Source organism: Acartia tonsa, chromosome 3, assembly GCF_053477335.1.
Source record: "Acartia tonsa isolate MP-2025a chromosome 3, ASM5347733v1, whole genome shotgun sequence".
NCBI classification, from domain to species: domain Eukaryota; kingdom Metazoa; phylum Arthropoda; class Copepoda; order Calanoida; family Acartiidae; genus Acartia; species Acartia tonsa.
The window spans coordinates 58,860,991-58,888,645 of NC_137262.1; the positions used below are offsets into that span (position 1 = coordinate 58,860,991).

The window sequence follows — 27,655 nt, forward strand, 5'->3', positions numbered from 1 at the left end:
TGAGTTATTATTTATGATAGTTTAAATTATTATCTTCGTTATCTTCTTGAATTGTCCAAACATTCTCAATATTCTAAAATAGAAAATTTTTATAATATTTTCTCGTATTCATATTCGAATCCGGTGGATAGGAACCGGTTCTCATCCATACGAAAAAACTATGTCTAGCATCGTATTATTTCCAGCTTTCTACGAATGTAAAAAATAAAATGTATAATCATAAGATTAAAACCAGTTTTTTTAGCCAGTGCCTTCGGCACCTCGGGGCTAAAAAAGCTAGTTTTAATCTTAAAATTGTACATTCTATATCCGTGGAAAGCCGTTTATAATACAATGCGAGAAATAACTATTAAAATCTAAATTAAAGTTATTTAAACTTTTTAAAAAAATATTTATGAAGCTAAGCTCAAAAATCTAAAAATAGGAAAACGGCCTTGAAGAGTAGGGATTTGATACGTTTATCAATAATAAGTCTTCATTTTTAAAAATAATTTAACAAATAAAAGTTAAAACGATACCTTTCTTATAATGCTTAGACTTCCCCTTCGACTAGTTCCGTTAATGTCAGCTTCTTTTACTGGCAAAACCTTAAAATATCATTTCATTTTTTCTGTTTCCCCCCCCCCCCTCTACACTATTTAAAATAAATTGAAAATAAGGAGGGGGTAGCATTTTTCTATGCCTAACCCCTAAGTTAACAATTAACACCAGAAAAGACTACCCCCTTTTAATTGCAATTATTTTAAAGGGAGGAGGTTCTGAGCTTGACTAAAATTTTTGAGGAAAACCGCCGTTTTTACCGTAAAACATAAAATTAGGTCTAAAAAAAGTTTAAAATAAAAACATAGAATTTTTTCAGAAAGATTAGCATACCTTTGAAATGCTGGTTGTTTCTGTGATTGATCGGAAGCCAGGAACTTTCTCCATGTCTTCAATATGTCCCCCTGTATAAAAACAAAAGATTTTAAAATTTTTGTAATATTAAAATATTCATTAATTTAATAAAAATCACGAAACAAGTATATTAATAATATATAAAACATTTCTTTATAGATATATTCTTTAGCAGCTGTGGTTCTCATATTGTAATTTAAGAGATTATGTGTCAATTACAGAATAATTAGTTGGGCATTTTTATACATAATCATTTTAAAAACGACTAAATTGAGCATCGCATATTCGCATATAGCATACAGAAATAGGTTTCCAAATTATTCTGTCAATAAAATTCTCACATAGCAAAAATGTTAATTTCTACCATTAATAAGAAAAATTTCAAAAATGCCATGTGATCAAACATTGACATGATATTTGGAACACTAATTCCAGCATGATCAAAATTACGAAAATAAGTTAAATAACTATTAATAATATTAAGAATTGATTACGCACTATTGGATATGATCAGCCTTGTTTCTTACTTTTTGTTGCAGATTTAGCATCTACATAGTAACCGATCAGGGAACCTGTAAAAGTTACTCAGTCAAGCAACTTTAATTAAATAATAAGCAGTTAAATGATATGTTCTTAATTTTATGATATTATTGAAAGTATTTTACTCTTAATCTAGTATGTGTTTGTAAGTTTATTCGTATTTCTCTTATAAGGGATAATTTGGTTATCATTAATTGGGGTGTAAATAAATTTGTCCTCAATTTTCTTATCCATTAAGATCCCTTGTGTATACTACAAACCAACGAAGGTAAATTAACACTTGGTTCATTTTACTCTCATGAAGACACATAATTAGCTCATAACATCGCATCGTCTTATAGACAGGTTTCCGCGGATACATGCTTTTTCACTAAGGTTAAAAACTGGTTACAATCCAGCGGAAATGAATCGGATTCGAAGCCATACTGGAAAGTAACTTACCAATTGGATAAGCAGGTTCTTTGTGTTTGACCCAATCCAAACCAGTTCTTTCTTGGTCTTCAGGAACTCGTAGAATATCAAGCATCTAAGACAGCGTGAGGTAATAATAAAGTATCATATTAGATTTTTACTTGGATTTAAACGATAAAGGTCGCCTTTTCAGCCGCCTTCTTTGAAAAATCGTCGACAGTTTATGTTTTTCTTTTTTTCTTTGAAACGTCGTATATATAACTTTGATTGCAGGACCTTTAAATGGAAGTCCTAACTACGCATGGTAGGGAGTTGCGCCTGTTTGTGGCAAAGGGATTATCCCTACATTTACTATCTATTTATGTATGTCGCGCCCCAGACAAAGCAGCAATAGAAACTATTTTTAACGTTTTTTAGTTATTTCGCGGGGCTGCGCCAAGATTCGAATACACCTGTCATCGAGCGGTTGCTCTATTATGTTATGCCACAGTCTTGGGTTAATAATAGTCACCTTTAATAGGCTGAACATAGCTATGCCAGCAACAGCATTGTAAGCAATAAACACCAAAGCTCCAATAGCATTCCATAGCAACATGCTCCAAGCTGTCTCTCCACCATAGATTAAACCTGGACATTTGAAATGAGTTGAAAATAACATTTTAAATTTATTTTAACCTGAAATAAAGCTTAAGAATTCAATTAATGCTGCACTGATTTAATTCTCCTTTTTATGGAACCTTGACATAGGTCCCGGAATGGTTTTAAGCTATTTGTCTGCCCCCTAAACTCAATAATCCAATAATTCCACTATGCACTACTATAGTATCTAAAATTAATCCTTACCATTATCCATTAGTATAGGAACACTTAATAATCCAATAATTCCACTTTGTACTACTACAGTATCTAATATTAATACTTACCATTATACATTAGTTTAGGAGCACTTAATAATCCAATAATTCCACTATGTACTACTATAGTATCAAATATTAATACTTACCATTATCCATTAGTATAGGAGCACTTATCAATCCAATAATTCCACTATGTACTACTAGAGTATTTAATATTAATACTTACCATTATCCATCAGAATAGGAGCAATCAATAATCCAATAATTCCACTATGTACTACTATAGTATCTAATATTAATACTTACCATTATCCATTAGTATAGGAGCACTCAATAATCCAATAATTTCACTATGTACTACTAGAGTATCTAATATTAATACTTACCATTATCCATTAGTATAGGAGCACTCAATAATCCAATAATTTCACTATGTACTACTAGAGTATCTAATATTAATACTTACCATTATCCATTAGTATAGGAGCACTTATTAATCCAATAATTCCAATATGTACTACTAGAGTATCTAATATTATTACTTACCATTATCCATTAGTATAGGAGCACTTATTAATCCAATAATTCCAATATGTACTACTAGAGTATCTAATATTATTACTTACCATTATCCATTAGTATAGGAGCACTTAATAATCCAATAATTCCAATATGTACTACTATAGTATCTAATATTAATCCTTACCATTATCCATTAGTATAGGAGCACTTAATAATCCAATAATTCCACTATGTACTACTATAGTATCTAATATTAATACTTACCATTATCCATTAGAATAGGAGCACTTAATAATCCAATAATTCCACTATGTACTACTACAGTATCTAATATTAATACTTACCATTATCCATTAGTATAGGAGCACTTAATAATCCAATAATTCCACTATGTACTACTATAGTAACTAATATTAATACTTACCATTATCCATTAGTATAGGAGCACTTAATAATCCAATAATTCCACTATGTACTACTACAGTATCTAATATTAATACTTACCATTATCCATTAGTATAGGAGCACTTAATAATCCAATAATTCCACTATGTACTACTATAGTAACTAATATTAATACTTACCATTATCCATTAGTATAGGAGCACTTAATAATCCAATAATTCCACTATGTACTACTATAGTATCTAATATTAATACTTACCATTATCCATTAGTATAGGAGCACTTAATAATCCAATAATTCCACTATGTACAACTTGAGTATCTAATATTAGTACTTACCATTATCCATTAGTATAGGAGCACTTAATAATCCAATAATTCCACTATGTACTACTATAGTAACTAATATTAATACTTACCATTATCCATTAGTATAGGAGCACTTAATAATCCAATAATTCCACTATGTACTACTATAGTATCTAATATTAATACTTACCATTATCCATTAGTATAGGAGCACTTAATAATCCAATAATTCCACTATGTACAACTTGAGTATCTAATATTAGTACTTACCATTATCCATTAGTATAGGAGCACTTAATAATCCAATAATTCCACTATGTACAACTTGAGTATCTAATATCAATACTTACCATTATCCATTAGTATGGGAGCACTTAATAATCCAATAATTCCACTATGTACTACTTTAGTATCTAATATTAATACTTTAAAGTTAGTATGTTTTTCAACCTATTTTTAAAAAAAATACACTATTCTAATACATGAAGATATATTTCGATTTTAGCAATCATTTTCAATTCATTTTGTCTCTTGTAGAAGTGAATCAAGCAATATTAGCTTGGTCGTTTTAGAATACTTACCATTATCCATTAGGATAGGAGCACTTAATAATCCAATAATTCCGCCAACACCATGTACTGCCACGGCATCTAATGGATCATCAATCTGAAACAAGCATAAAAAATAGACAGGGATTTTATGGGATAACACAATAGTCAAGAAATTGATGTAAATCCCCAATGACAATGAACAAAATTACTTCTTCTCTAGATATATAATAAATAAAATTATTGGTTGAAAAGTTTTGACAGTGCAATTTTCAATCAACTATTTAATCAAGATATAAAAAAGTACTCAAAGAAAGAGACTTCAAGCTTATAAAACTTTGGGTGCCATTGGAATCCACAGTTCAATGTCTTCTCCCTCCCTGGAAATAGAGTACAATTCTTGATTTTACAATTGTAACAACCTTGAAACCTTTCCTCTGGTGATTTTAAACTACAAAAGGAGTAATTTTGTTTTCAACGAATATCTATTGATAACATTAATCTTTACTTATTTTTATTAAAACAACAAAAGTAGATAATATTACCTTAAGAAAGACCATAAAGTTAGAGAAAAATAAATATCCAACACCAGCGACTCCTAAAACAAGCAAAACATAATGTTGAAAAAGTCTAAATTAATCTTGAGTAGAGAAATGTTCATAAATAGGTCAGCCATAACTATCAGTAATATTAGACATATTTCCAAGCAAACCTATCTTATCCTATGGTCTATCTATCTATCCCAACCTGCAATAAGACCAGCGGCCCAAGGAAAGTAAGCATCGACTCCTGCACAAATTGAAACCATTCCAACCAAGCATCCATTAATCATCTAGAAAGAACATTAAAACACTGTATCAACTAAACCTGCTTGACCATTCAAGTTAAAGAGATAATCATAAAAAAACAGCTCTTGCTTTTTCAGTTCAGATAAGAAAAAAACTCTCATTCTTTGTGTGTTAATCTTTTGAACTCAACCTCTTCCCCCTTAAAAAAAAACTGAAAAAAGGTGAGGGGCACAATACAAATCTATTAGCCTCTGAAGAAAAAATACTAATAATGAAGACACGACTGGCCATGGAAATTCTACCTGAATAAGAGACCAAGAGCCACCGCCAGGACCAAATTTTTTTATGAACAACACAGTGTTTCCTGAATTATTCAAAAGTTTGATTTAAAAATAATAAGTATCAGGCATCTTTAAGCATATGACAATGGACGATAAATTGATGCACATTTCCAATGATAATGTTAAAATTGATAATGCTGTGATAATTATGGATGTTGTCATCCTTGTTCAATTTTTAAATAAGATGGTATTACCTCCAATACAGGCGGCAACAAGAGTATTAATGACAGCCCGACCAATAATCTCGCCATCTCCTGGTGCTTCTATTGATGCCTATGTAAATAATGATAAACAACTTTTCTGCATGTAACATTAATCTTCACAAATATAAATTACCCCTCTTGCCCATATTTCTTAGGCACTGTTGATATATCAATTCTATGAGTCATTAAATAATTTCAGGTAATTTAGAAAAATATGGAAAGGAAACCCTTTTTTTTTCAAAACTCAAGAAAGATTTTTCCAACGTGTGTTTTCTAGCTGAATTCTTGGGGTTAATTTTTTCAAAATATTTCTCAGTCTTCATAAAAGCGTGTGAGTATCAATGCAGGGATCCAAAGGTTTAAGACAATGGCCAATAAATTGATCCCCAAAGATCATACAAAAAGTTACTCCTTCTGTAGCGAAAAATTAGTGGTTGAAACGTTTGAACACTCAACTTAATTAACCAACCAAACAAAATTCACTTAAGTCTCCAAAGTTGCTAAGTCAACGTATAAGAAAACGTTATTATAAAACTTTAAGGACTATTGTAATAACTAGCTTATTGTCCCCTTTCTCTCTCTGGTATAAATGAGACAGACAAATTAACAATTTTACCTGTGAGCCTCCATTAAAAGCCATAAATCCAAAGATGAGAATAAAAGCTCCAAGACTGATGAGGGGTACTGAGTGGCCTGTCAAGTTGCTTACTTCTCCCTTAAATTAAACAAGGATGACAAAATACATAAGTTACAAAGAAAAAAACATAGATGGAAACACGGACAAAGTGATTTAAGGGGCAGATTTTCAGTAATCAGAAAAATGTAAAATTTAGCTGCTTAAAGTATTGTAAGTTTTAATTCTTAATTCTTTTTTATATAAAATAAGATTGAATTATTAAATTTAATTGTAACATGGGTATAGTCCCTTTTGTGACAACGCCTCTTAAGGGGCGTTTCGTCGTATTTTCACAGTAGCTTTTGATCGGTTATTTTAGGTTAGGTTTTGTCTCACAGGGTTAGGCAATTGGCCCCGCAGTGGCTAGAAATTGGAGAAAATCTACTGTGAAAATACGATGATAGTCCCGTAAAAGGCGTTTTCACGAAACGGACTAAATCCATACATTTCTACAAATTAACAGATGAAACTACTTCCCTGAAATAAAAACCAGAACCTTACCTCCTGAAACCTACCAAGCCTAGGTCCCAACATATAAGCTCCAACAAATGCGATAGTTCCTCCAGCCAAATGTACTACGCCAGATCCGGCAAAATCATGGAAATCGCTAAAAAAAACTCAATTTAAAATTAGTGGATGAAAAGTGTGGACACTGCTAGTTTGTGCCGACCAATCAATATTTAATTAAAGTCTCTAAAGTTTTTGAACAAACAAGTTTTTTTATTTTTAAAACTAAAATTGAAAGTGGGGGGGGGGGGGACTTCCCCCCTGTCACTTCACCTAAACTTCCCCTAGAAACATCTAGGGGCATAGCCGCTAGTACTAAACATTCTAAGGTCAACTTACGTGTTTGCCAGCCAGCCAGATCCGTTCCAAGCCCAGTTACTCTGGATAGGATAAAAGAGTCCAGTCAACAGCACAGAGAAGATTATATATCCATTAAAATTACATCTTTCAGCCATACTTCCAGATACTATTGTAGCACAGGTAGCTGCGAATGTTGCCTAGATAGATAGATAGATAGACAGTAGGATATTTAATATTTTATATCTATTAATGTTAAATCTTTCAGTCAAACTTCCAGATACTATTGTATCACATGTAGCTGTGAATGTTGCCTAGATAGATAGTAGGATAGATAATATACATCAATTTCTTTTATAATACTATGTAATTTTTCAATCAATAAAAAATATTAATGGGATAAAACTAATGAAACATTGTCTTTATAAAAATATATTTCATTAATTGATATATAATAAGTGGTTATACTGACAGGGGAAAATTTGTCGTCAATTCTAGTTGCTAATATGGATCTCATTTAGTTTGGTCAGTTTGTTCATTAAGTAGGAGGGGAAGGGTGGGGGTAAAGGGGGTGATGGGGAATGATGGTGGTATCATTCTTTTAGCTTGTTGCGAATATCACTTTATTAGAGTACATGAATATCTGGTGCAACATCAAGTAATAATATATCGATTATTTCATCATGCAGAAATAAACAGATATCTTTACCTGGAAGAATACATAGGCATAATCTGCAAAGGGTATGCCAATCATTGCAAAGCCAGTCCATCCTATCCAGGAACTTCCAGATCCAAAGGCAAGAGCATACCCAATTATGACGTAAGACAGGGCACCTTACAAAAAAAAATTTAATAGTTAATATATTATACACCATTTAGCATGAAAAACTCAAAAATGAAAAATATGAAAGTAGGTATAATGAAAATGTTCTGTTGCTTTCCCTCAAATCAATTCTTTAACCCCTTTTTTAAAAAAAAATTAAGATTTTATTCCTTAAGAGAAAGAAAAAAAGATTAATTTCTAAAACTCCTTTAGTGTTATTTATGACAGTCTTCAGTGAAGTAAATACAACTTTATTGGAGCGTAGAAGGAGAAAAGGGCAAAATTTTACGATTTATGTTCTTCGATAAAACGTTTTATGTATGCCTTTGCCTAACCCCTGCGGGGTTTCCTTGTACCCAATATAATCTAACCTAACCTAAGTTAAAACAGTAATTCGATTATTTTAACTCAAAAATATGGCAGGGGAGTGTTCTGTGGACACATTTTAAGGGAAACCACCAATGTTCCCTAAGTAAAATAGAAAATTTCCTATATAAAAATTATGTCATTACCACATGTGAGATCCACAAAGTTTTTGATGAGAATATTTGTAACATTCTTGCTCCTAACTGATCCTGCTTCTAAGAATCCAAATCCAGCCTAAGTAAATTTTAAACAATTAAAAATAATGAAAATCAATAACGAATTTCAAGCTAAATTGGATTGAAACTGTAGTTGCTTGCAATTGGGGTTTCTTAATCTGTAAAGTCTAACAACTATGGACGATAAATTTTTCTTCCCTAACGTCTGAAACAAACTGAAAAAATCTTAAATGGACGAAAAATGAAATAAAACATACTGTCTGAAAAGTTTGCTGCAATAAGATTTGTTCCATTATCATTATGGTTTCTTATCCGATTAATTTCCGCTTTTTTAAAATCAGTTCTGATCCACATTGAAAAAGAGCATTGTATTGTAGAGAATTTTCCATAGTAAAGAAATAAACTCGCGAAAAACTATTTACAATACAATGCGATGAATAACTAAACTGTATACCTGCATAAATAGAATGATAATTCCCATGAGCATAAGAAACAGCTGGTCAAGGTTCCCAACGGAACTTTCTTCAACACTTTCATCCTCCTTAAATTGTAACAAATAAAAGATATGGATCTTCTGACCAAGGACATGTTTAATGGGTATATTATTACTTGGATCTTGCAAAAGATTTTTATGTTATCTAATCCCCTTCCCTCCAACTGGATGAACGAACTAACCAATAAATAAGTTCCATGTTAGCAAGCTAAAATGACAATTTTTCCCTTTGTCATAATGTCAAGTATATCCTACATACATTTTTGTTATTCATATTAGTAGGCTAAAATTAGCGTCTTGACTTTTTTCTTTCAACTCCGCCTTTTATAATATCTTTTAAAATCTGGTTCATTTCTCGGAAGTGAATTATAACACCAAGAACATTAATTTTTAGGATTTATATATCAATGTAGCACTTAAATTTTTTAATTTAAAAAAAAAGCCTAAAAAATATTGCTAATATCCGGAATCCGAATCCGCCAAAAATAAGAATCCGGAATCCGCTTTTTTTTGGACGTATTCTTGTAAGAATCCGAATCCGGTCAAAAAATTTGACGGATTGCCATCCCTAGTGCTTCACATGAAGTTTCTGTTGGGACTGATACCTCCCCATAACCTTATTTTTAAAATTAAATTAACCCAATTTCTGACTTTGAATGCAGAGCCTTATATGCTTTGGTGCAGCCGCTAGTAAATATTAAAACACAATGACAATTTGACAAACAATAATTTTCTTACCATAGTAGAATTAACTACATCTGCAATCTCTTTTGAAACATTCAAATCCATATTTTATCTTTTTTTTCAATTTATAAACCTTTTAATAACACTGCATTTACTTCTCCGAGACTTATCCCATGAAATTTCTGATAAGAAATGTGAAAATTTTTAATAAGATTTTCTTATATTCAAATATTTTCTAATTTAACATGCAGGAAAATAGATTAGTTTTTTAATGTTAGGGTTAAGTCAATTTTATTTTGAAAATGGATTTATTATTACTTAGGTCTTTCACAAGATTTTCATGTTCTCTAGTAAAGTGAACCGTGTAGCGGGCTAAAATCAAGATCTCCCCATCCACTCCTCTCCTACTGGATGAACGGCCCGACCAATAAATGACATGTGAAATGACTAGCTAAATTTACGACAGTTTTTCTTCTGTCATTATCCACGTATATTCTACATCCAAGATTTTAAATAACCAAAAATTCATGAATTGTTGGTTATGAAATTCTATACCAGGATGTGTGTTTGTCTGGTAAGATCTCTTTAACTTCAAGATAATAACTTTTAATGAAGCTTATTATTGACCCATTGCCAAATTTTATTATTTTTGACAGAAAACTTTAAGTAAATTGAGGCACTTTTGCCAGGGGGTGAAGTTATATTCTATTTCTTGTAAAATACAAAATCCAAGCATCCTAACTGCTTGAAATGACTACAAGTTAGAAAAATAAAAGGTTTATCTAAATGAAAACCACAATGAGAGTTGGTTGTCTAACGGATGTAACATATCTTAATACCCTACTGCTGCTTGGTCAAGCCATTATATTTTATAGTTAAAGTAAGTTAAATAAATGTACTAGCCTGTAAAACTAAACAGGCAATTAGGGTTAGTTGGTTACAAGATACACCGAAATATATAATAGTTATTTATCATATTTTCGTAATATTGTGAATGCTAGAAAGGATATTAAAATTATTTCAACAATTTTGGTCATGTGATCAAAATTTGAATTTTCCTTCTACTATTGCCCCCTCTGGGGGCGAAGTAGGTGGAAATTTAAATTTTTGTCACTTGACCTTAATATTGGTGAAATAATTTTGAATGACCTTTCTTGTATAAGCAATATTAATAAAATATGATACTTGGTTTTGTCTCATTCTCTATCTTTTTCTTAAATTCAAAAACGTCTATCAAAAAATTTTCATCATCTAAGGGCGAACAATAAATATCTCTGTCTATTTTTCTCTATATTTCTTCCCCCTCCCCCCTCCCTCACTTTTCTGTCTATTTCCTTCTCTCTCTCCTCCTCTGTTGTATATTCATTTATACAATAGAGATAACCTAGAGACAGCACAAGGGAATTTTGTTTACATTATGTATCAGCTATAAATTGTTGAATATCTTAGGTTAAAGCTTTCCTTGGGTGAAATATTTGAAGAAAATATTTCTTCCATCATATAATGTGAAGCGTATGACACAACATATAATAAGTTAGTTATAAATAATTAAATTTCTTATAATAAAGTTATCTTTCTAAAAATTATATCATTGCAAAATTTAGTAGCAAATAATGTTGCCTATAGGGCTGTATTTCATATACAACAAAAAGTGAACGAAGGTTTCTTTTTAAGAAAAAAATGGGGTCATCTATTGACCATCTATGTCTAATGTTTATACCCACATCAAATATTAAATTATAACAATGTACAGTAGAGTGGATCAATTTTGGACATTGAATTTGTAATCAAAATCTACAGTTTAAACAGCATATAAGAAACCTAAATATAAAAAATTGATTTTGTCCTTGAGGGGAAATGGGGGGGAAGGTGTTTCCATGCATTAAAAATTTTAGAAGTTTATTCTGGAGGTGCAACATTTTTTCTTTCAAAGTATTGCTTTATGCATCTTTTTGAATTTGTCTTGTTGATTAATATAAGAATATCAAATTGGTTTTAAAAAATATTCATCCAAGCATGAAAAATCTTAAATTAAATGTAAAATCTCTTGGTTTTTAAATTTATTTATGGATTTTCTTTCTAGGATCAATAGTTTTAAAAACAGATTTTTTATTCTTATTCTACTCTTCAAGACAAAATTGGGAAGGTGCATAAAGCTATACTTTGAAAGAAAAAAAATTGCCCCCCCCCAAAAAAAAAAAAAAAATTCTCCCCACAAGTGTCTTTCTAAAAGTTTACATGCATCAGCAAGCCTCCCCATTATTCAAAATATTTTCTTTTCATTTTTTGGTCTCTTATATGATGTTCAGACAGAAAGTGTATGTAGCACATTTAAAATTAGAAAATCATTGAAAATCAAGCCACTCTAATGTACAGCATTTATTTCTTCAATTCCACAGTACAAAATTATTCCTGTATTTAAATTTAACATATCATATAGGAAAAAATATTCTTGTATTTAAAATTAAAAATCATGTTGGAATTTTTTTTACAATTTTTAATTTTTTTAATAATGTACAGCAAATTATTTCCTTTTTATCTCATGTTTTGAAATTTATAAGATAGTTAGAATAAATTACAGAAATAATGAAAGATTTAAAGAAGAGAGTGTCAGGGGGGGGGTCGAGGGGGGTTTCCCCCCTCAGGAGAGGGGGGGTTTAGGGGGGTCTCCCCCCTCAGAAAAAGCTTGGGCTTAAATCTTCAACAAATAAAGAAAACAAAATTATTTTAAAAATTTCTTTTTTATGTTAAATATTATTATTTTTGTGACACTTGATTTTGAATGACAAAAAATGTTGAAATAAATATTACCCACTGTATGAAATGTTAAATTAGAAATCAATAATGATGTTGGAAAATTTATTCTCATTTTATACTCTGAAAAAAGGAATTGACAAAAAATAATAATTTTTATTCCAAACTTTTAAAACAGCATGCCCATTTCTTATTGGTTGACACTCGAATTAAAATAAAATAATGAATATTATTTCAAGACCAGAAATAAATTTGAAATAAATAATTTTCTTTCCCCTATATTTTTTATTCCAAAATGCCAAGAATTAATTTTGAAATAAAATAATTTTCTTTCCAATATTTTTATTCCTTTTTCTTATTGGACGTCATTTTGTGTCCAATGAGAGACTAGTGTTTAAATATTTTAAAGCTTATTACAGCATTTATTTTGAATATGATAATAGCAACATTTTCACATTAAATGTGATAAATTGCTTTACAACAGTAAGAATATTTCGAATGTTTTGGCCTATGAACAGGCGTCTCATATCAAAATCAGTCTATAGCAATTTTTAAATGATAGACGTTACTTGTTTTAAAATGCACAGATTTTCTTGTTGAATTAAATAACAAAGTTTTCGGCACATTTCATGAATTGATTAGAAAACTTTCCTTAAACAGATGAATATTAATGAAACCTAAAATTTCATAAGATGTTAGGTTACAAAAGTACACTTTTATATTCTTACTGAATTAATTATTAATTAACTAAAATGAATCTCATGTCTTAAAACTGCTTATGTTATTTGGTCATTGTAAATAACTTTTCAGTATGGCTTCGGAATCGATTAATATCCGCTGAATTATGATTATAACCGGTTCTCAGCCATACTTAAAAAATCATTTAAACTACAGACAATTTTCCATGAATATTAAAATAAAAATCATAACATTAATACCAGTTGTGTCAGCCTAAACATTCTGCCCCTTAGGCTTATAATTTTTTATTTTAATGTCCACGTAAAGATGTCTATAATATGATGCAATAAATAACTAATTGTTAAATCAATAAGATGAATATGTTAGTTTTGGGTAAATAATGAAAACCATTAAGTAATAGTTATTTATCATATCGTATAATAGACAGTTTTACGCTGATAGTAATATAGAAAAGTTATAGGATTAATTCCAGTTTTCTTTGTTCCAGGGGCCCAAGACTCGGACAAATTAAACGCAGATTTAATATGATTTTTATTTTATTATTTGTGGAAAATTATCTATTATACGATACATGATTTCAATATAGCTCAGAAACGGACCTAATCCAATTAATAATCAAATTCGAAGCCATAGGTACTAAAATATATTTTCTAAATCTTTGTTTTGGCTACAACTTGAATTTCTTTTTTTCCTTATCAAGATAGAATTTGCGAAGTCTCTTGGGGCTTGAGGCTGAGATTTGCATATTAATAAAGCTTATAGACAACCGACCTTTCGATTGCATGGCCTATGTATTAAAACTATTTATGATAAAACTATTACACCCTGTATTCAGCCAAGGTTGTCTCTTATTGACAACGTCAAAACCATTGCAAAGCTGACGTTTCATGACTCTTTAATTAAATGCCATAGGTTAAACACGAACCCGTGACCATATCAATTGAGAGACATGTCACACTTCATTCTTGATGTTGAGTTTGTTTACAAATTGTAAGATACGCTTAAATAGTATTTATAGTTCATTCTTCAGATATTTTTTTTTATATCATATATAAATTGATAGAATAAGACTATTTTATCAGACATGTTGTATAAGCCACGTGGATATCCAGCCGATTAATTCTCTGATTCATCAATAAATATTAAATTAGGCATAAAATTTCCATTATCATATGTAATTTTGTTTCATGATCAGAGAAATTAAACATTAGTATTAACAAGATCATTTTAATATTCATATGTTTTAATATTAATGAGACAATTTTTTTTAAAATGTTGTAGGACAAGGGGGGGGGGGAGTTTTGACACATTTTCGTAAACAGTGAGTATAGGCTTTATCTTTGGACTGAGAGGATAGGTAATTAGGGATAAAATCATTCTTATATGATGAACTTTCCCAAGTTTTAAGATTTTTTGAATAGGCCTCCAAGTTCAGGAGCTGCAGGCCTCCAGGTCCTCTCTGTACAGGTAAAAATTTAAAAAATAAATTTTTTTTTGAAGAGTTAGAAGTCAACTTATGAACAAAATATGCATAATTTTGAATGTTATTCACATATTTGAAGAAAAAAATGCATATTTTGTTTCATAAGTTGACTTCTAAATCTTCAAAAAAAAATATTTTTTTTTTAAATTTTTACCTGTACAGAGAGGACCTGGAGGCCTGCAACTCCTGAACTTGGATGCCTATCCAAAAAATCTTAAAACTTGGGAAAATTCATCATATATGAAAGATTTTATCCCTAATAACCTATCCCCTCAGTCCAAAGATAAAGCCTATAATCACTGTTTACGCAAATGTGTCAAAACTCCCCCCCCCCCCTGTTCATAATTCTTTAATGACCTTTAGTAAGGCAAGTAGTAGGTATGAAGTAAACTACAGGGTGTCCGTCTCAAACTGTTTTTTTTAACGCTCATTGCTCCTTTAATATTTGAGCTAAATTAGTAAAATAAAAAGGATTTGGCAGCCTACTACTGACCGTTTTATGGGATAATGATGAAAAATCCATAAAATAAACAGGAAAAAAACTACGAGGCAGTACATAAGAGGTTGATTTTATTGAATTTACACTAACTCACAAGAAAATATTTGTTTTGTGTACTTTAGGTTGAGCTAGGGGCCAAACGGCTGGTCAAACAGACTCTCAAAGCACATCAATAGAACCGGCTTTACATTGTAAACAAAAAATTCACAATAATTAAGAATCTGAGGTGTACTATAAAAGAGCAATATGTAAAAATAGTCATAATATTGGTCTTTTTTATTTATTTTTCATGTGTAGCTCACATCAAATGCACACAAAAACCCTAACTATAAGAGATTTTTTTGTTGGTCTACAATGACAGTTCTAGGAATGTCTGGAGTAAGTTTTTGTGATCTATCGTCTGACCACAAGCTGCTATTAAAGTTAAGCAAGGCATTCTTTTCTTGTGGTTCAGTCTTATATTCAATAAAATTAACCTGTTATGTATTACCTTGTAGATTTTTTAGCGTTGCGGATTTTTCATCACTATCACTAAATTCAGGGATCTTAAGGGAAAAGACAATGAACTATAAATTGATAAACATCCCCAATGATGACAAAATTATCCATTCTAAATATATATTTAAATTATTGGTTGAATAGTTTGGACACTGCTAGTTTTGGATCAACCAATCAAATTCATTTAAAGTAAATTGAAAATGAAAAGTAATGTTTAACGAAACCTTAGTAGGGATTGATATTTCTATTTGTCCATGAATCTCCTTTTATATTCAGATTATTATCTTTTAGAAATTTTGTTATTCTGATACCTTATACTGACCCTTCTTAGGGTTCAGATTATCATGCTACATATTTTTTATTTCTGTAAGAACATGAATTAGAAAAGGAACAAGAGTGACAAAATCCATATGTATCGAAGCACAAAAAATCGTGGATGGGTATACGTACAAGAAGATTTAAACAGTATTTGTTAAAATCAAGAACTGGATGATCAGAACAATGGGAAAAATCTAAAAATAGCCAAAAACCTACTAAAAGGTAGTCCGACAGCCAAGGATGTTTCATTTAACCACGGAAAATCTAATTTGATATCCTTTATTTTCACTGAATAGTTTTTGATATCCTTTTCTTAAACATTTTTGAAAATTGGACCAAAAACACCAAAGATATGGGGGAAAATGTGAAAAATATGAAAGAGCAAATAAACCTGCTAAAAGGAAGTCCGATCGCCATGGCTGTTTTATAGTTTATTATGCTCCTTAGTGATGGCAATGTTGTCAAAAAGTTTAAGTTTTTTTTTATCTTTTATAGGAGCCAAGAAAATCACGCTTCCCCAAAATCATTTATTTACGGACAGACGTATGGAATTATAGAGTAGCTTCGCTACAAAAAAACAACATATAAATCAAATACATATTATATACCTATGTATATTTGAAATGATAACTCCAAAATAGATATTTATATCTGTTTGAAACGTGAGATCACAGAAAATTTCAGTGCAAACTATCTATAATACAAAGTAGAACGATGTCTGTCCGTCTGAAGCTTAAGATCTCGGTAACCGCAGAACCGAATGGGCTCTACTCTTCCGGGAATATACCTACTGGTCCTGTGGTGGTTTTAAGATGTTTTCTTGGGAGGTGGGACACCCCCAATCCCCCCAAAAACAACCCCCCCCCCCCATTTTTTTTTATTGCAGAAGATTTCCTTGGACCTTTTTTTTTTGCAGAAGATTTTCTTGGTCCTTTTACGAATTTCGCCTTAATTTTTTTTATCACCTCTTGGGGCAAAGCCCCTAGAGGCTAGGGGCGAAGCCGCTAGTACATAAAAAATGTAAACTTTCTGAAGTATGCTTCACTACATAGTACATTTAATGAAAAGTTAAAAACAAAGATGACAAAGTTCATAAGTAGCAAAGTACAAAAAAACTATTAAGTGACAAACAAAAATAGTTATAGAGCAGATTTTCAATTGTCATAAAAAAAGAAAACGAGAAAAATCTGAAGAATCAAGGACAGACAGACTGGCAAAGAAATGTATAGAGTAGATGCGCACAGATCATTGAAATGGTTAATGATTAAAGCTGTCTTAAAAAGTAACAGAGGAAATCACAATTTCCTACATCGGAAATGACTGACTTACGGACAAAGTAAAAGTAGCTTCACTACTACATAAGGGGGGGGGGGGGGGGGCGTAATGACATAAGCTCTTAAACCGTGAGCAAAATGGTCTAAATATTGAGCTAGACCCTTCAAACTTGGTATATAAGCCTAGTCCTATAGGTATTACATCTAAATGGCAAAAAAATCCAAAAATTTTTATTTTTAGGTTAGGTTAGGTAAGAAAAACCCTGCGGAAATGGGGTTTTTAGGCTTTTTTGGTCTATTTTGATGTGGAAACTTGCCTTAAATTGTTTTTTCCTAGGGTTTTAACTTAAATACACTGTATCTATTCATATGGACATTATTTAAGATGATTCAGCAAGTCGGGGACCGACCCCAGGGGGCTAGGTGGGTGGCCCGCAGGGGTTAAGTTCATTTTTCCCAATATATTTGTTGTGATACATCAAATTATAGGTGTTTTAGGTCAAGGAACTCAAATTCAGAGCTAAAATAAGCATTAGACTAATCTGAAGCTAGCCCCAGCGGGCTAGGTTGGTGGCCCGCAGGGGTTAAGTGCATTTTTTCTAATATATATCTTGTTATATATCAAACTATAGGTTTTTAAGGTCAAGAAACTCAAATTCAGAGCTAAAATTAGAATTAGACTGACCTGAAGCTAACCCCCCCGGGCTAGGTTGGTTTTCCACAGGGCTTATGTGTATTTTACCTAACCTAACCTAGAAACTTACTTATATTTTCACAGGTTTATTTCTTGAATAAACTGTGTCTATTAATGAGGACATTATTTTAGATAATCCAGCAAGTTGGGGACCGACCCCAGCGGGCTAGGTGGGTGGCCCACAGGGGTGTAGAGCATTTTTTCTAAAGTATGTGTTGTATACATCAAATTATAGGTTTTTTATGTCAAGAAACTCAAATTCAGAGCTATTTTAAGCATTAGACTGACCTAAGGCTAACCCCCGCGGATTAGGTGGTGGGCCTGCAGGGGTAAATTTTCCAACAAACTATAGGTTTTTAAAGTCAATTTGGTGCTAAAAAAACACAATAGCAACCTGATGCTAGTTTTTTCGTGGTATGTGGTATACATTAAATTAAAAAATTGTATCCTATTAGCATAATAAATTCTTCCACCGCTAACATTGTACTATCAAAATTGAAATTCTTTCAAATATATGCCATATAAATGTAGTTTAACCAATTAACCAGGAAAAAATATGCAGTTCACTAAATTAAGTTCAAATGCATTTCGTGAAACTACCCCTTTGAATTTCTGGACCTAAAAAAACTATAATTTTATGTATGACAACTAAAAATGCACTTAACCCCTGCGGGCCACGCACCTAGCCTGCTGGGGTCTTAAATCTTAAATAATGTTCTAATAAATAGACACAGTTTATTCCAGAAAAAAAAACATAAAAAAACAAGTAAGGTTCTAGGTTAGGTTAGGTAAAATGCACTTAAGACTTGCAGGCAACCCACCTAGCCCGCTGGGGGTAGCTTCAGATTAGTCTGATGCTTTTATTAGCTTTAAATTTGAGTTTCTTGACCTTAAAAACCTATAGTTGGATGTATGACAACACATACTTTAAAAAAAAATGCATTTAACCCCTGAGAGACACCCACCTAGCCCGCTGGGGTCGGTCTTCGACTTGCTGGATCATCTGAAATAAGGTCCTCATCAATGGACAGTTTATTTGAAAAAAAACCTAAAAAAAAATATTAAATGTAAGTTTCTAGGTTAGGTTAGGTAAAATGCACTTAAGCTCTGTGGGCTACCTATCTAGCCCGCTGGGGTTAGCTTCAGATTAGTCTAATGCTTATTTCAGCTCTGAATTTGAGTTCTTTTACCTAAAAAACATATCATTTGATGTATCACATCATATATATTGGGAAAAATGCACTTAACCCCTGCGGGCCACCCACCTAGCCCGCTGGGGTCGGTCTTCGACTTGCTGAATCATCTGAAATAAGGTCCTCATGAATGGACAGTTTATTCAAGAAAACAAACCTAAAAAAAATACCTAATAAATGTAAGTTTCTAGGTTAGCTTAGGTAAAATGCACTTAAGCCCTGTGGGCAACCCAGCTAACCCACTGGGGTTAGCTTCAGATTATTCTAATTCTTATTTTAGCTCTGAATTTGAGTTCTTTGACCTAAAAAACATATCATTTGATGTATCACATCATATATATTGGGAAAAATGAACTTAACCCCTGCGGGCCACCCACCTAGCCCGGTCCCCGACTTGCTGGATCATCTTAAATAAAGTCTTCATTAATAGACACAGTTTATTAAAGAAAAAAACCTGTAAAAATATAAGTAAGTTTCTAGGTTAGGTTAGATAAATGCTCTTAAGCCCTGTAGAAAACCAACCTAGCCCGGGGGGGTTAGCTTCAGGTCAGTCTAATACTAATTTTCGCTCAGAATTTGAGTTTCTTGAGCTAAAAAACCTATAGTTTGATATATAACAAGTTATATATTAGAAAAAATGCACTTAACCCCTGCGGGCCACCAACCTAGCCCGCTGGGGCTAGCTTCAGATTAGTCTAATGCTTATTTTAGCTCTGAATTTGAGTTCCTTGACCTAAAACACCTATAATTTGATGTATCACAACAAATATATTGGGAAAAATGAACTTAACCCCTGCGGGCCACCCACCTAGCCCCCTGGGGTCGGTCCCCGACTTGCTGAATCATCTTAAATAATGTCCATATGAATAGATACAGTGTATTTAAGTTTAAACCCTAGCTTCAGATTAGTCTAATGCTTATTTTAGCTCTGAATTTGAGTTCCTTGACCTTAAAAACCTATAATTTGATGTATCACAACAAATATATTGGGAAAAATGAACTTAACCCCTGCGGGCCACCCACCTAGCCCCCTGGGGTCGGTCCCCGACTTGCTGAATCATCTTAAATAATGTCCATATGAATAGATACAGTGTATTTAAGTTAAAACCCTAAGAAAAAACAATTTAAGGCAAGTTTCCACATCAAAATAGACCAAAAAAGTCTAAAAACCCCATTTCCGCAGGGTTTTTCTTACCTAACCTAACCTAAAAATATAATTTTTTGGATTTTTTTGCCATTTAGATGTAATACCTATAGGACTAGGCTTATATACCAAGTTTGAAGGGTCTAGCTCAATATTTAGACCATTTTGCTCACGGTTTAAGAGCTTATGTCATTACGCCCCCCCCCCCCCCCCTTATAAAATAATAAAGTTTCTAATAATCATCAGATTCTTCTATTTTAATATCAATATCACAATCTGTTCCAGTCACTATACGTTCATCATATTCCTCTCCTTCTTTTTAATTATCTTTGTAATCTTAACCAATTTATTTTCATATTCATATTTATGTTTGCTTTTACTGTGTAAATTTAAACTTGAGCTGGATGCATAGGCCAACCCACATATTGTGCATGCGTATGGTTTTTCACCGGTATGAATTCTCTTATGTCTAACTAAATCACTTCTTTGTGCAAATGCCTTTTTGCATAAATCACACATGTAAGGCCTGTCACAGGAATGAGTTCGCTTGTGACTGCTCAAACAGCTGCTGTAACTGAACGCAATGTCACATATATCACATGGATATAATAATTCCTTTCTCCAGTGTGGATTCTTCTGTGCTTGTTCATGTCTGCATTGCGCAAAAATCTTTTGTCACAAATATCACAAGAGTAGGGCCGTTCACCTGAGTGGACCCGCTTGTGTTTAGTTAAGTTACTCTTCTGGGAAAATTTCTTGCCACACTCCTCGCATGAGTATGGCTTTTCGCCTGTATGAATTCTTTTGTGAACAGTCAGAGTCCAGTTGTTTATGAGTTCTTTGTGGCAGATGTCACACTGAAACATCTTCTTTAAAACCGCAAGAAACTGAAAAATATAATTGAATTGTGAGTTCAATTTCTAATCAAATAAGAAGGGGCTCAAAAACAGTAGAAAAATTTTGCCATCTATCTTAAAAAGCAACTAAAAAAGTTACATTTAGTAAACAGAAAAAAAAATTCTATATAACAATAAGAACAGCGAGAAAATAGTTAGAATTGATGTTGAAAAAGGACGTTAAGAACAGACCGACGCTAATTATAGTAAATCTTTACTTTAAAAAATTAAATTCCCCCATGATATCATCTTTACCTATCCTTTATCCATTTTCAAACAATGACAAAATGAGGGGCGAATTTTAAGGAAAGGATTTGATATTAAAAAATGAATGAAATATCGTAAATTGAAAATTTGTAGGTAGGAAATTTTTTAGTGGCTAAGCTACTTTATAATTCACTTTGTCCGTCCGTCCATCCGTAACGCTAAGAGGGAAATGGGATTTACTCAGCTCCTATAAAGGATAGAAGCTGACACTTTTTTACAACATTCCTATCAAATATTCAAGGCGGCCGCACTCCTTTTTAGCAGGTTTTTGGCTATTTTTAAATTTTTAACATTTTTCCCCATATCTTATGGTGTTTATGGTCCGATTTTAAAAATATTTTTAAGTTTAAGATATTAAAATTAAATTTCCCGTCGTTTTAAGAAAACAACCATGGCGGTCAGACTGCCTTTTAGCATGAATTTGGCTATTTTTTAAATATTTCCCTATATCTTTGGTGTTTTAGTTCCCATTTTCAAACATTTTGGGGATGATAGTATCAAAATAGTTTTCACATTGTCCTGAGCATACAATATGTAATTTACCTTGACAGTCGGTCTGTCAGTCATCATATAAAGTAAAATAAGGTTTCGTGTTTATTTTCTCCAATAAATCAATTCTTGATTATAACCAATACAATTTAAATCTACTTGCACCTAATACCATCCACGATTTTTTGTGCTTCGCTAATTATGGATGCTGTCATCCTTGTTCAATACTTGAAAAAATAAATTTTACCTAATAAAGAATTATAAAACTAGAGATACATATAATAATTTGTTTGTGCATTTTTTATATTTCATGTTTATAATCTGAAAAAATAGAGATCAACATAAAAAGAAATAAATCATAATTGTACCTTCATCAATATAAAATTTTTTAAATAATCAAAAAATCAGAAAAATGAAAAAAGAAAAAAATGGTGGTCTCCCCAAAAAAACTAATAAGCATTTCACACCTCCACCCAATACTTTTTTTAATAGATCGAAATTTAAAAAGTAGTTTTCTTTACACCTAACTCCGTTGGTGGACTAAATCTGCAGGGCTCCCCTAAACCCAATAAAACCTAACCTAATTTAACCTAAAGTAAACACACAGAAGCAACCCACTCTATTTTTAATTACTTTACAGCTGAGGATGGGGAGGGGGTGGGGGCGGTTTTAAGCTCGACTGGGTACTTTGAGGGAAAGTTCTAGAAAATCTAATCCAAAATAAATTTGTTAATTTTTTTAAATAACTAAAGCTACAACAAATTACATATGTTGGTAAACCGATGATAAGTTCTTGAGAAAATTGAGCAACGTTTCACAAATTTCTTCTTTTTTCTTATAAATTGTTGAAATTGTCTCCTTCCCAGCATTTATCAAGGCTAAAACAAACTTGGAATCTATGGAAGGATAACAGCCATCCAACTTGAGAGTTTTAAGTTTGAGGAACTTAAATTCACTAGGAATTCCAAGCTCAATAGAATGATTGATATCTGAAATAGCCAACTCCTCCAATGTTTCTCTCGCAGCTTGTATTATACTCAATGCAATGTTTTGTTCCATATCAGAAATTTCAAGAGATTTAAGGTTACTAAACTTGATTTCACCATGGACTAAATTATTCATCGCGAGATAACTTAATTTTAATTTCACAAGTGTGTTCATGTTTGATTTTAGTATTGCTAGCGCAAAATCATCTCTAACTTGATCTAATAGTAAGACAGATAAGTTTTTTATTTCTAAATCATTGATTTCAGAGCTTGATAAATTTATGAATGATAAATTTAACTCTGATAAATTGTCAAATCTGACACTCTTCATCAATCCTAGTGAACTGGCATTGTCCATACTCTCAAGCGTCAATGATGTTAGCTTTGTCAAAGGAGAAGCTTTAAACTCCTCAGTGTTTTCCTGTATATTCAAATCTTCAATGCCAATTTGTTCAAGTTGGTTTGCATATCTTGAAATAAATGATCCACATAACTCTTTTGTTAGTATATCATTTTCATTTTCTTCAAGAATAGAGTAAAGATGTACACTTTCTAATTGGTCAAAATTAAAGTCTGGCTCGAGCAAAAAATCATAATCTCCATGTTTAATGGGAATTTCAATTAATACAACACTATCTTTGTACATATGTAGCATCTGTTTCACAAAAATTGGATCTATGTAAACCTCAAAATCATACGCAATTGTGAATTGGAGCTTTAACTTTAGCCTAGGTCCATATGGTCTATGTACAGCTGCTGCAATAATGTCGGGAATCTCAGGATTCTCATTTCCAATTTCAGTAATATTGTAGGTTTCAAACACAGAAATTTGTTCATCCGACACTGTTTTGAAAAACCTAAATGAAAATTCTAAAAACTTTTGGTTTGTTAGTAGCGAAGCTACTTTATAATTCGAAATATCCGTCCGTCCGTCCGAGACAGAAAGGGGAAAACGTGATTTTCTCGGCTCCTTTAAAAGATAGAAGGCTGAGATTTTCAGGGATTAAATATGTTAACATTCTTCATTTTTTACCAAGTTTCAATACGATTCGTCAATTAATTGGGGTGCTAGATCGATTCCTACATTTTAAGTTTTCATGATTTTTTTTCAACTCCTATTCAAGATAAACGGCTGAGATTTTCAGGGATACTTTAATAATCTGCATACTTTTATCAGGTTTCATTGAGATTCGTCAATTGGTTGGGGTGCTAGTTCGATTCCTAGATTTTAAAGTTGTCATGATTTTCTTTACTCCCTTTCAAGATAAACGTCTGATATTTTTAGGGATTAAATAAGTTCACAATTTACATATCTCCACAAAGTTTCATTAAGATTTGATTATTGGTCGAGGTGCCAGATCGATTCTTAGATTTTCACGTTATAAATCTTACAAGGTTTTGTGATTTTTTTAGTTTAATATTTTTTTATGAAACTGCTCGATAGTTTATTTTTTCCGGATAACCATCCATAACTTTTAAGCTTCGCTACTTATGGATGTTGTCATCCTTGTTTTATTTTGATATGTCTTTTAAAACTTATTTTTCATTACTTAAAAGCAATGTATTTAAAAGAACTATGTATATTAAAGCAAAAAAAAAATAAACTTACCAAGAAGAAAGACATCTCAAGGTTTTCATATCACTAAATGAGAGGTATTTGAATATGTTTCGGATGGCTAATAAAGGCACTCTTCTGAAATCACCAGCAATGTCCTAAGCAAATGTAACATAATTAGTTTTCATGAAAAAATTAAGCTACATATTTATATTAAAAAGCTGACTACGCCAACCTCAAAGGGGACTATGCACAAAAAAGAGCAAGTGATTCTAAGCACCTTTCAGCAGCGATTCTTAATGTTTTTTAGTGTATATACTGGTGTTATGTTTAATATCGTTATGTTAATTTAAAAATTTAGTTTCACCATGGTTTTATATGAATAAAACTTTGAAATGTTATAAATTTGTGTCTAAATATCATCAAATGTTTTGTCTAGTTTAAACGGCTATGACACAAAAGCAAACTTTTTTGATGAAAAAATGTTAATTTAGTCGATATAACTATACTAAACATAACCCTTGTATATTCACCAAAAATTCATTTAGAATCACTGCTGGAGTGTGTTTTGAATCACTTGCTCTTGTTCGTTGCTTAGTCACCTTTACTATTTTGTGGTATTTTTGCTTGCGCCATTTTAGTAATGGTGACCTTTTTAGCTGCCCCCTAAAAATTATTTTAGATTTATTTTGCATGTTGGCTAACCTTATTCCTGATACAGTGAATATAAAAAGAAATCGAGGGACATAAACATCACGAAAAATACTCACTATTTATTAGCGCAAAGAATAGTGTATCAATAAATCATTTCAATTTTATGCATTAAAACTATTTTAATAAAAAAATGGTAAAAATATATTTACCTTCGGACAGGTACAAAGTTCCTTAAGAGTTTTGATTTCTTTCTCTAAAAGTTCAATCCTCTCCGCTTGGCAATTATTTGCTGTTTCTAATTGTAGAACCTTGTCTAAGAGTAATGTTCTCTCAGTTTCCAACTCTTTGTTTCTTCTTTTTAAGTCATTTAAACTGTTAGGGTACAATTCCATTATAAAGTAGATTGAATTTTCTGAAAATACATATTTTTACAATCTAGGGGCTTAAATTTTAAATAAATCATCTGATTATAAGCTAAATTATTTATCCTTTTAATATATTATAAAGACTACCGGCTACACCCCTAGAGGCCTTTAGGGGCACTTGAGAAAGGTGGAGTTGTAAATTGAAAAATATTTTTGAATATTATTTTTGGGAAGGGGTGGGCAATTTCTCTTGGGAGGGTGGTGTTACCCTCCCCTAAAATAGTTATAATCCTTCGCAGGATTTATGAGAAGCTACTCTGTAAAGAAGAACCCAATCAGTTGAGCGGTTAGCGAGATCTTTCGGTACAGACAGACAAACAAACATATTGTTACTTTATCATAAGGATTGATGGTTACTCGTCAAGAGCGACAACAACAAACAAATTTAGATTTTTAAAACAAATTTGATTGTTTGAAAATAAAGCTTTTATCACGTGGTTATAAAGTTAATTATATAACAAAAGCTTTTGATAAAGTGAAAATTATTGATAGAAATGTTGCTTTACAAAAAGTTGCTAAGCAATCTGAAATAAAACGCCCAGTTTTATCTTTACAATATGACCCCCGTTTACCCTCTATTTCAAATATAATTTTTAGATTTTGGAAAGTTATGGTAAAAAATCCTAGACTAAAAAGAATTTTTCCCCACCCACCGATGATTACGTGGACTAGGCCAAAAAATCTCAGAGAATATTTAATTCGAGCCAAACTTCCTGTTTTAAATGATCGAAAATCAGAGAGAAAAAAAGATTGGTTTTAAACATTGTATTAGAAATTGTAATCTTTGTAAACATTCACCCAGATTTGCAAATTATTTAACATCATCAACAACAAATGAAAAATTTCCTATTCTCTCTAGTATGAATTGTTTATCTTCTAATGTAATTTATTGTATAACATGTGTTAAACAATCTGGCAATTGTAGACTAAAACCACAGTACATTGGCAAAACAAAAAATCGTATTTGTGATAGATTTAATGCCCATAACAGTTCCATTAAACCAAATTCAACTAAAGCTGTAGGTATTCATTTTTCTTCTAATGGACACCAGCCCAATGATTTTCAAATGGTGCCATTAGAGCAAGTGCAGAGTAATGACCCTTGGATTTTGTTATCTAGAGAAAAATATTATATTCGTAAATTTGACCCTGTATTAAATATTAGAATGTAAAATGCAGTTGCAATGTTTTTAAAAAAATGAAAATAACAACCACACCACAATCCCCTCTTGCTACGCCCATTCAAAATCTTCAACCCTTTCTTTCAGCTGTTTTTTTGTTTGTTTTGAAATGGTCTGCTGTTAGACCATAAATAGATATGTAGCGGGAGTGTAAATATGTTTAAAATGTCAAAAAAGTTTATAGGTATGTGTTTTTATTAATATGAATTATGAAAATTTAATTTTAACAGCATTTCTAATTACATAACCTTTTATAAAGATGCGATGCATCTCTACAATTCTTCAAATCAAAAAGAAAAAAAAGAAACGTTAAATATCTTATTCAGATTCTTCAAAAATAGACTTTTTGTATGTATTATTTACTGATTTGTGTTTTTTTCCTTTACAGGACGATTGAGAATGATAACCTTAGTTATTGAAATATATATATGGCCTGTACAAAGATGTTAGTTTGATAAAGTAGTCTTGGGTTGAGAAGGATCAATGGCTTTTAATACTAATATATTATATAACAATTGAAAACTAAATAACAATACTTTAGGATCTTAGCGTAATTATTGTAGGTAGATAATTAAAAAATCTACCAAATTAAATAATTTAACATTCTAAACAAGTTAAAAAATATTAAAATCAAATATCTTCTTGGTTATATAATGGAAGAAAACTTTTCCAAACAACAAGATAAAGGCGTCTAATGGTAAGTTTCAGCATTATTTATATTGATTTCAACATTAAGCAAATGTCCAGATGAGTTATTATGTTCCGTCAGGGCTTTATTTGAAAAATAAGATTTCTGACACAATTCA

The 27,655-nt window shown here is 31.5% G+C and overlaps 3 protein-coding genes across 6 annotated transcripts in view; 1 reads left to right on the forward strand and 2 right to left on the reverse strand.

Moving 5' to 3' along the window:
* Window positions 1-22,350, reverse strand: LOC145314688 (putative ammonium transporter 1). Of its 4 annotated transcripts, none has more exons than XM_080154705.1 (18): window positions 22,296-22,350; window positions 9,118-9,204; window positions 8,634-8,721; window positions 8,008-8,132; window positions 7,341-7,498; window positions 6,996-7,101; window positions 6,435-6,533; window positions 5,810-5,888; window positions 5,577-5,638; window positions 5,234-5,318; window positions 5,032-5,084; window positions 4,520-4,604; window positions 2,357-2,472; window positions 1,876-1,960; window positions 1,422-1,466; window positions 874-944; window positions 519-587; window positions 1-73 (listed from the first exon to the last, which is right to left on the reverse strand). In XM_080154705.1, the coding sequence occupies exons 2-18, from the start codon at window positions 9,148-9,150 to the stop codon at window positions 8-10; spliced, it is 1,425 nt and encodes a 474-aa protein (XP_080010831.1). In that variant the 5' UTR covers window positions 9,151-9,204; window positions 22,296-22,350; the 3' UTR covers window positions 1-7. The 4 variants fall into 4 exon arrangements, with proteins under 4 accessions (XP_080010831.1, XP_080010830.1, XP_080010828.1 ...); XM_080154704.1 differs by lacking the exon at window positions 22,296-22,350 and adding an exon at window positions 16,085-16,144; XM_080154702.1 differs by lacking the exon at window positions 22,296-22,350 and adding an exon at window positions 9,895-10,308.
* LOC145314690 (uncharacterized) overlaps window positions 1-27,655 on the forward strand; it is a 213,589-nt gene that overhangs the window by 167,078 nt on the left and 18,856 nt on the right. The window lies entirely within an intron of this gene.
* LOC145314689 (uncharacterized) lies at window positions 20,634-26,050 on the reverse strand. Its single transcript, XM_080154706.1, has 4 exons — window positions 25,453-26,050; window positions 24,644-24,747; window positions 22,815-23,891; window positions 20,634-21,283 (listed from the first exon to the last, which is right to left on the reverse strand). The coding sequence occupies exons 1-4, from the start codon at window positions 25,633-25,635 to the stop codon at window positions 21,268-21,270; spliced, it is 1,380 nt and encodes a 459-aa protein (XP_080010832.1). The 5' UTR covers window positions 25,636-26,050; the 3' UTR covers window positions 20,634-21,267.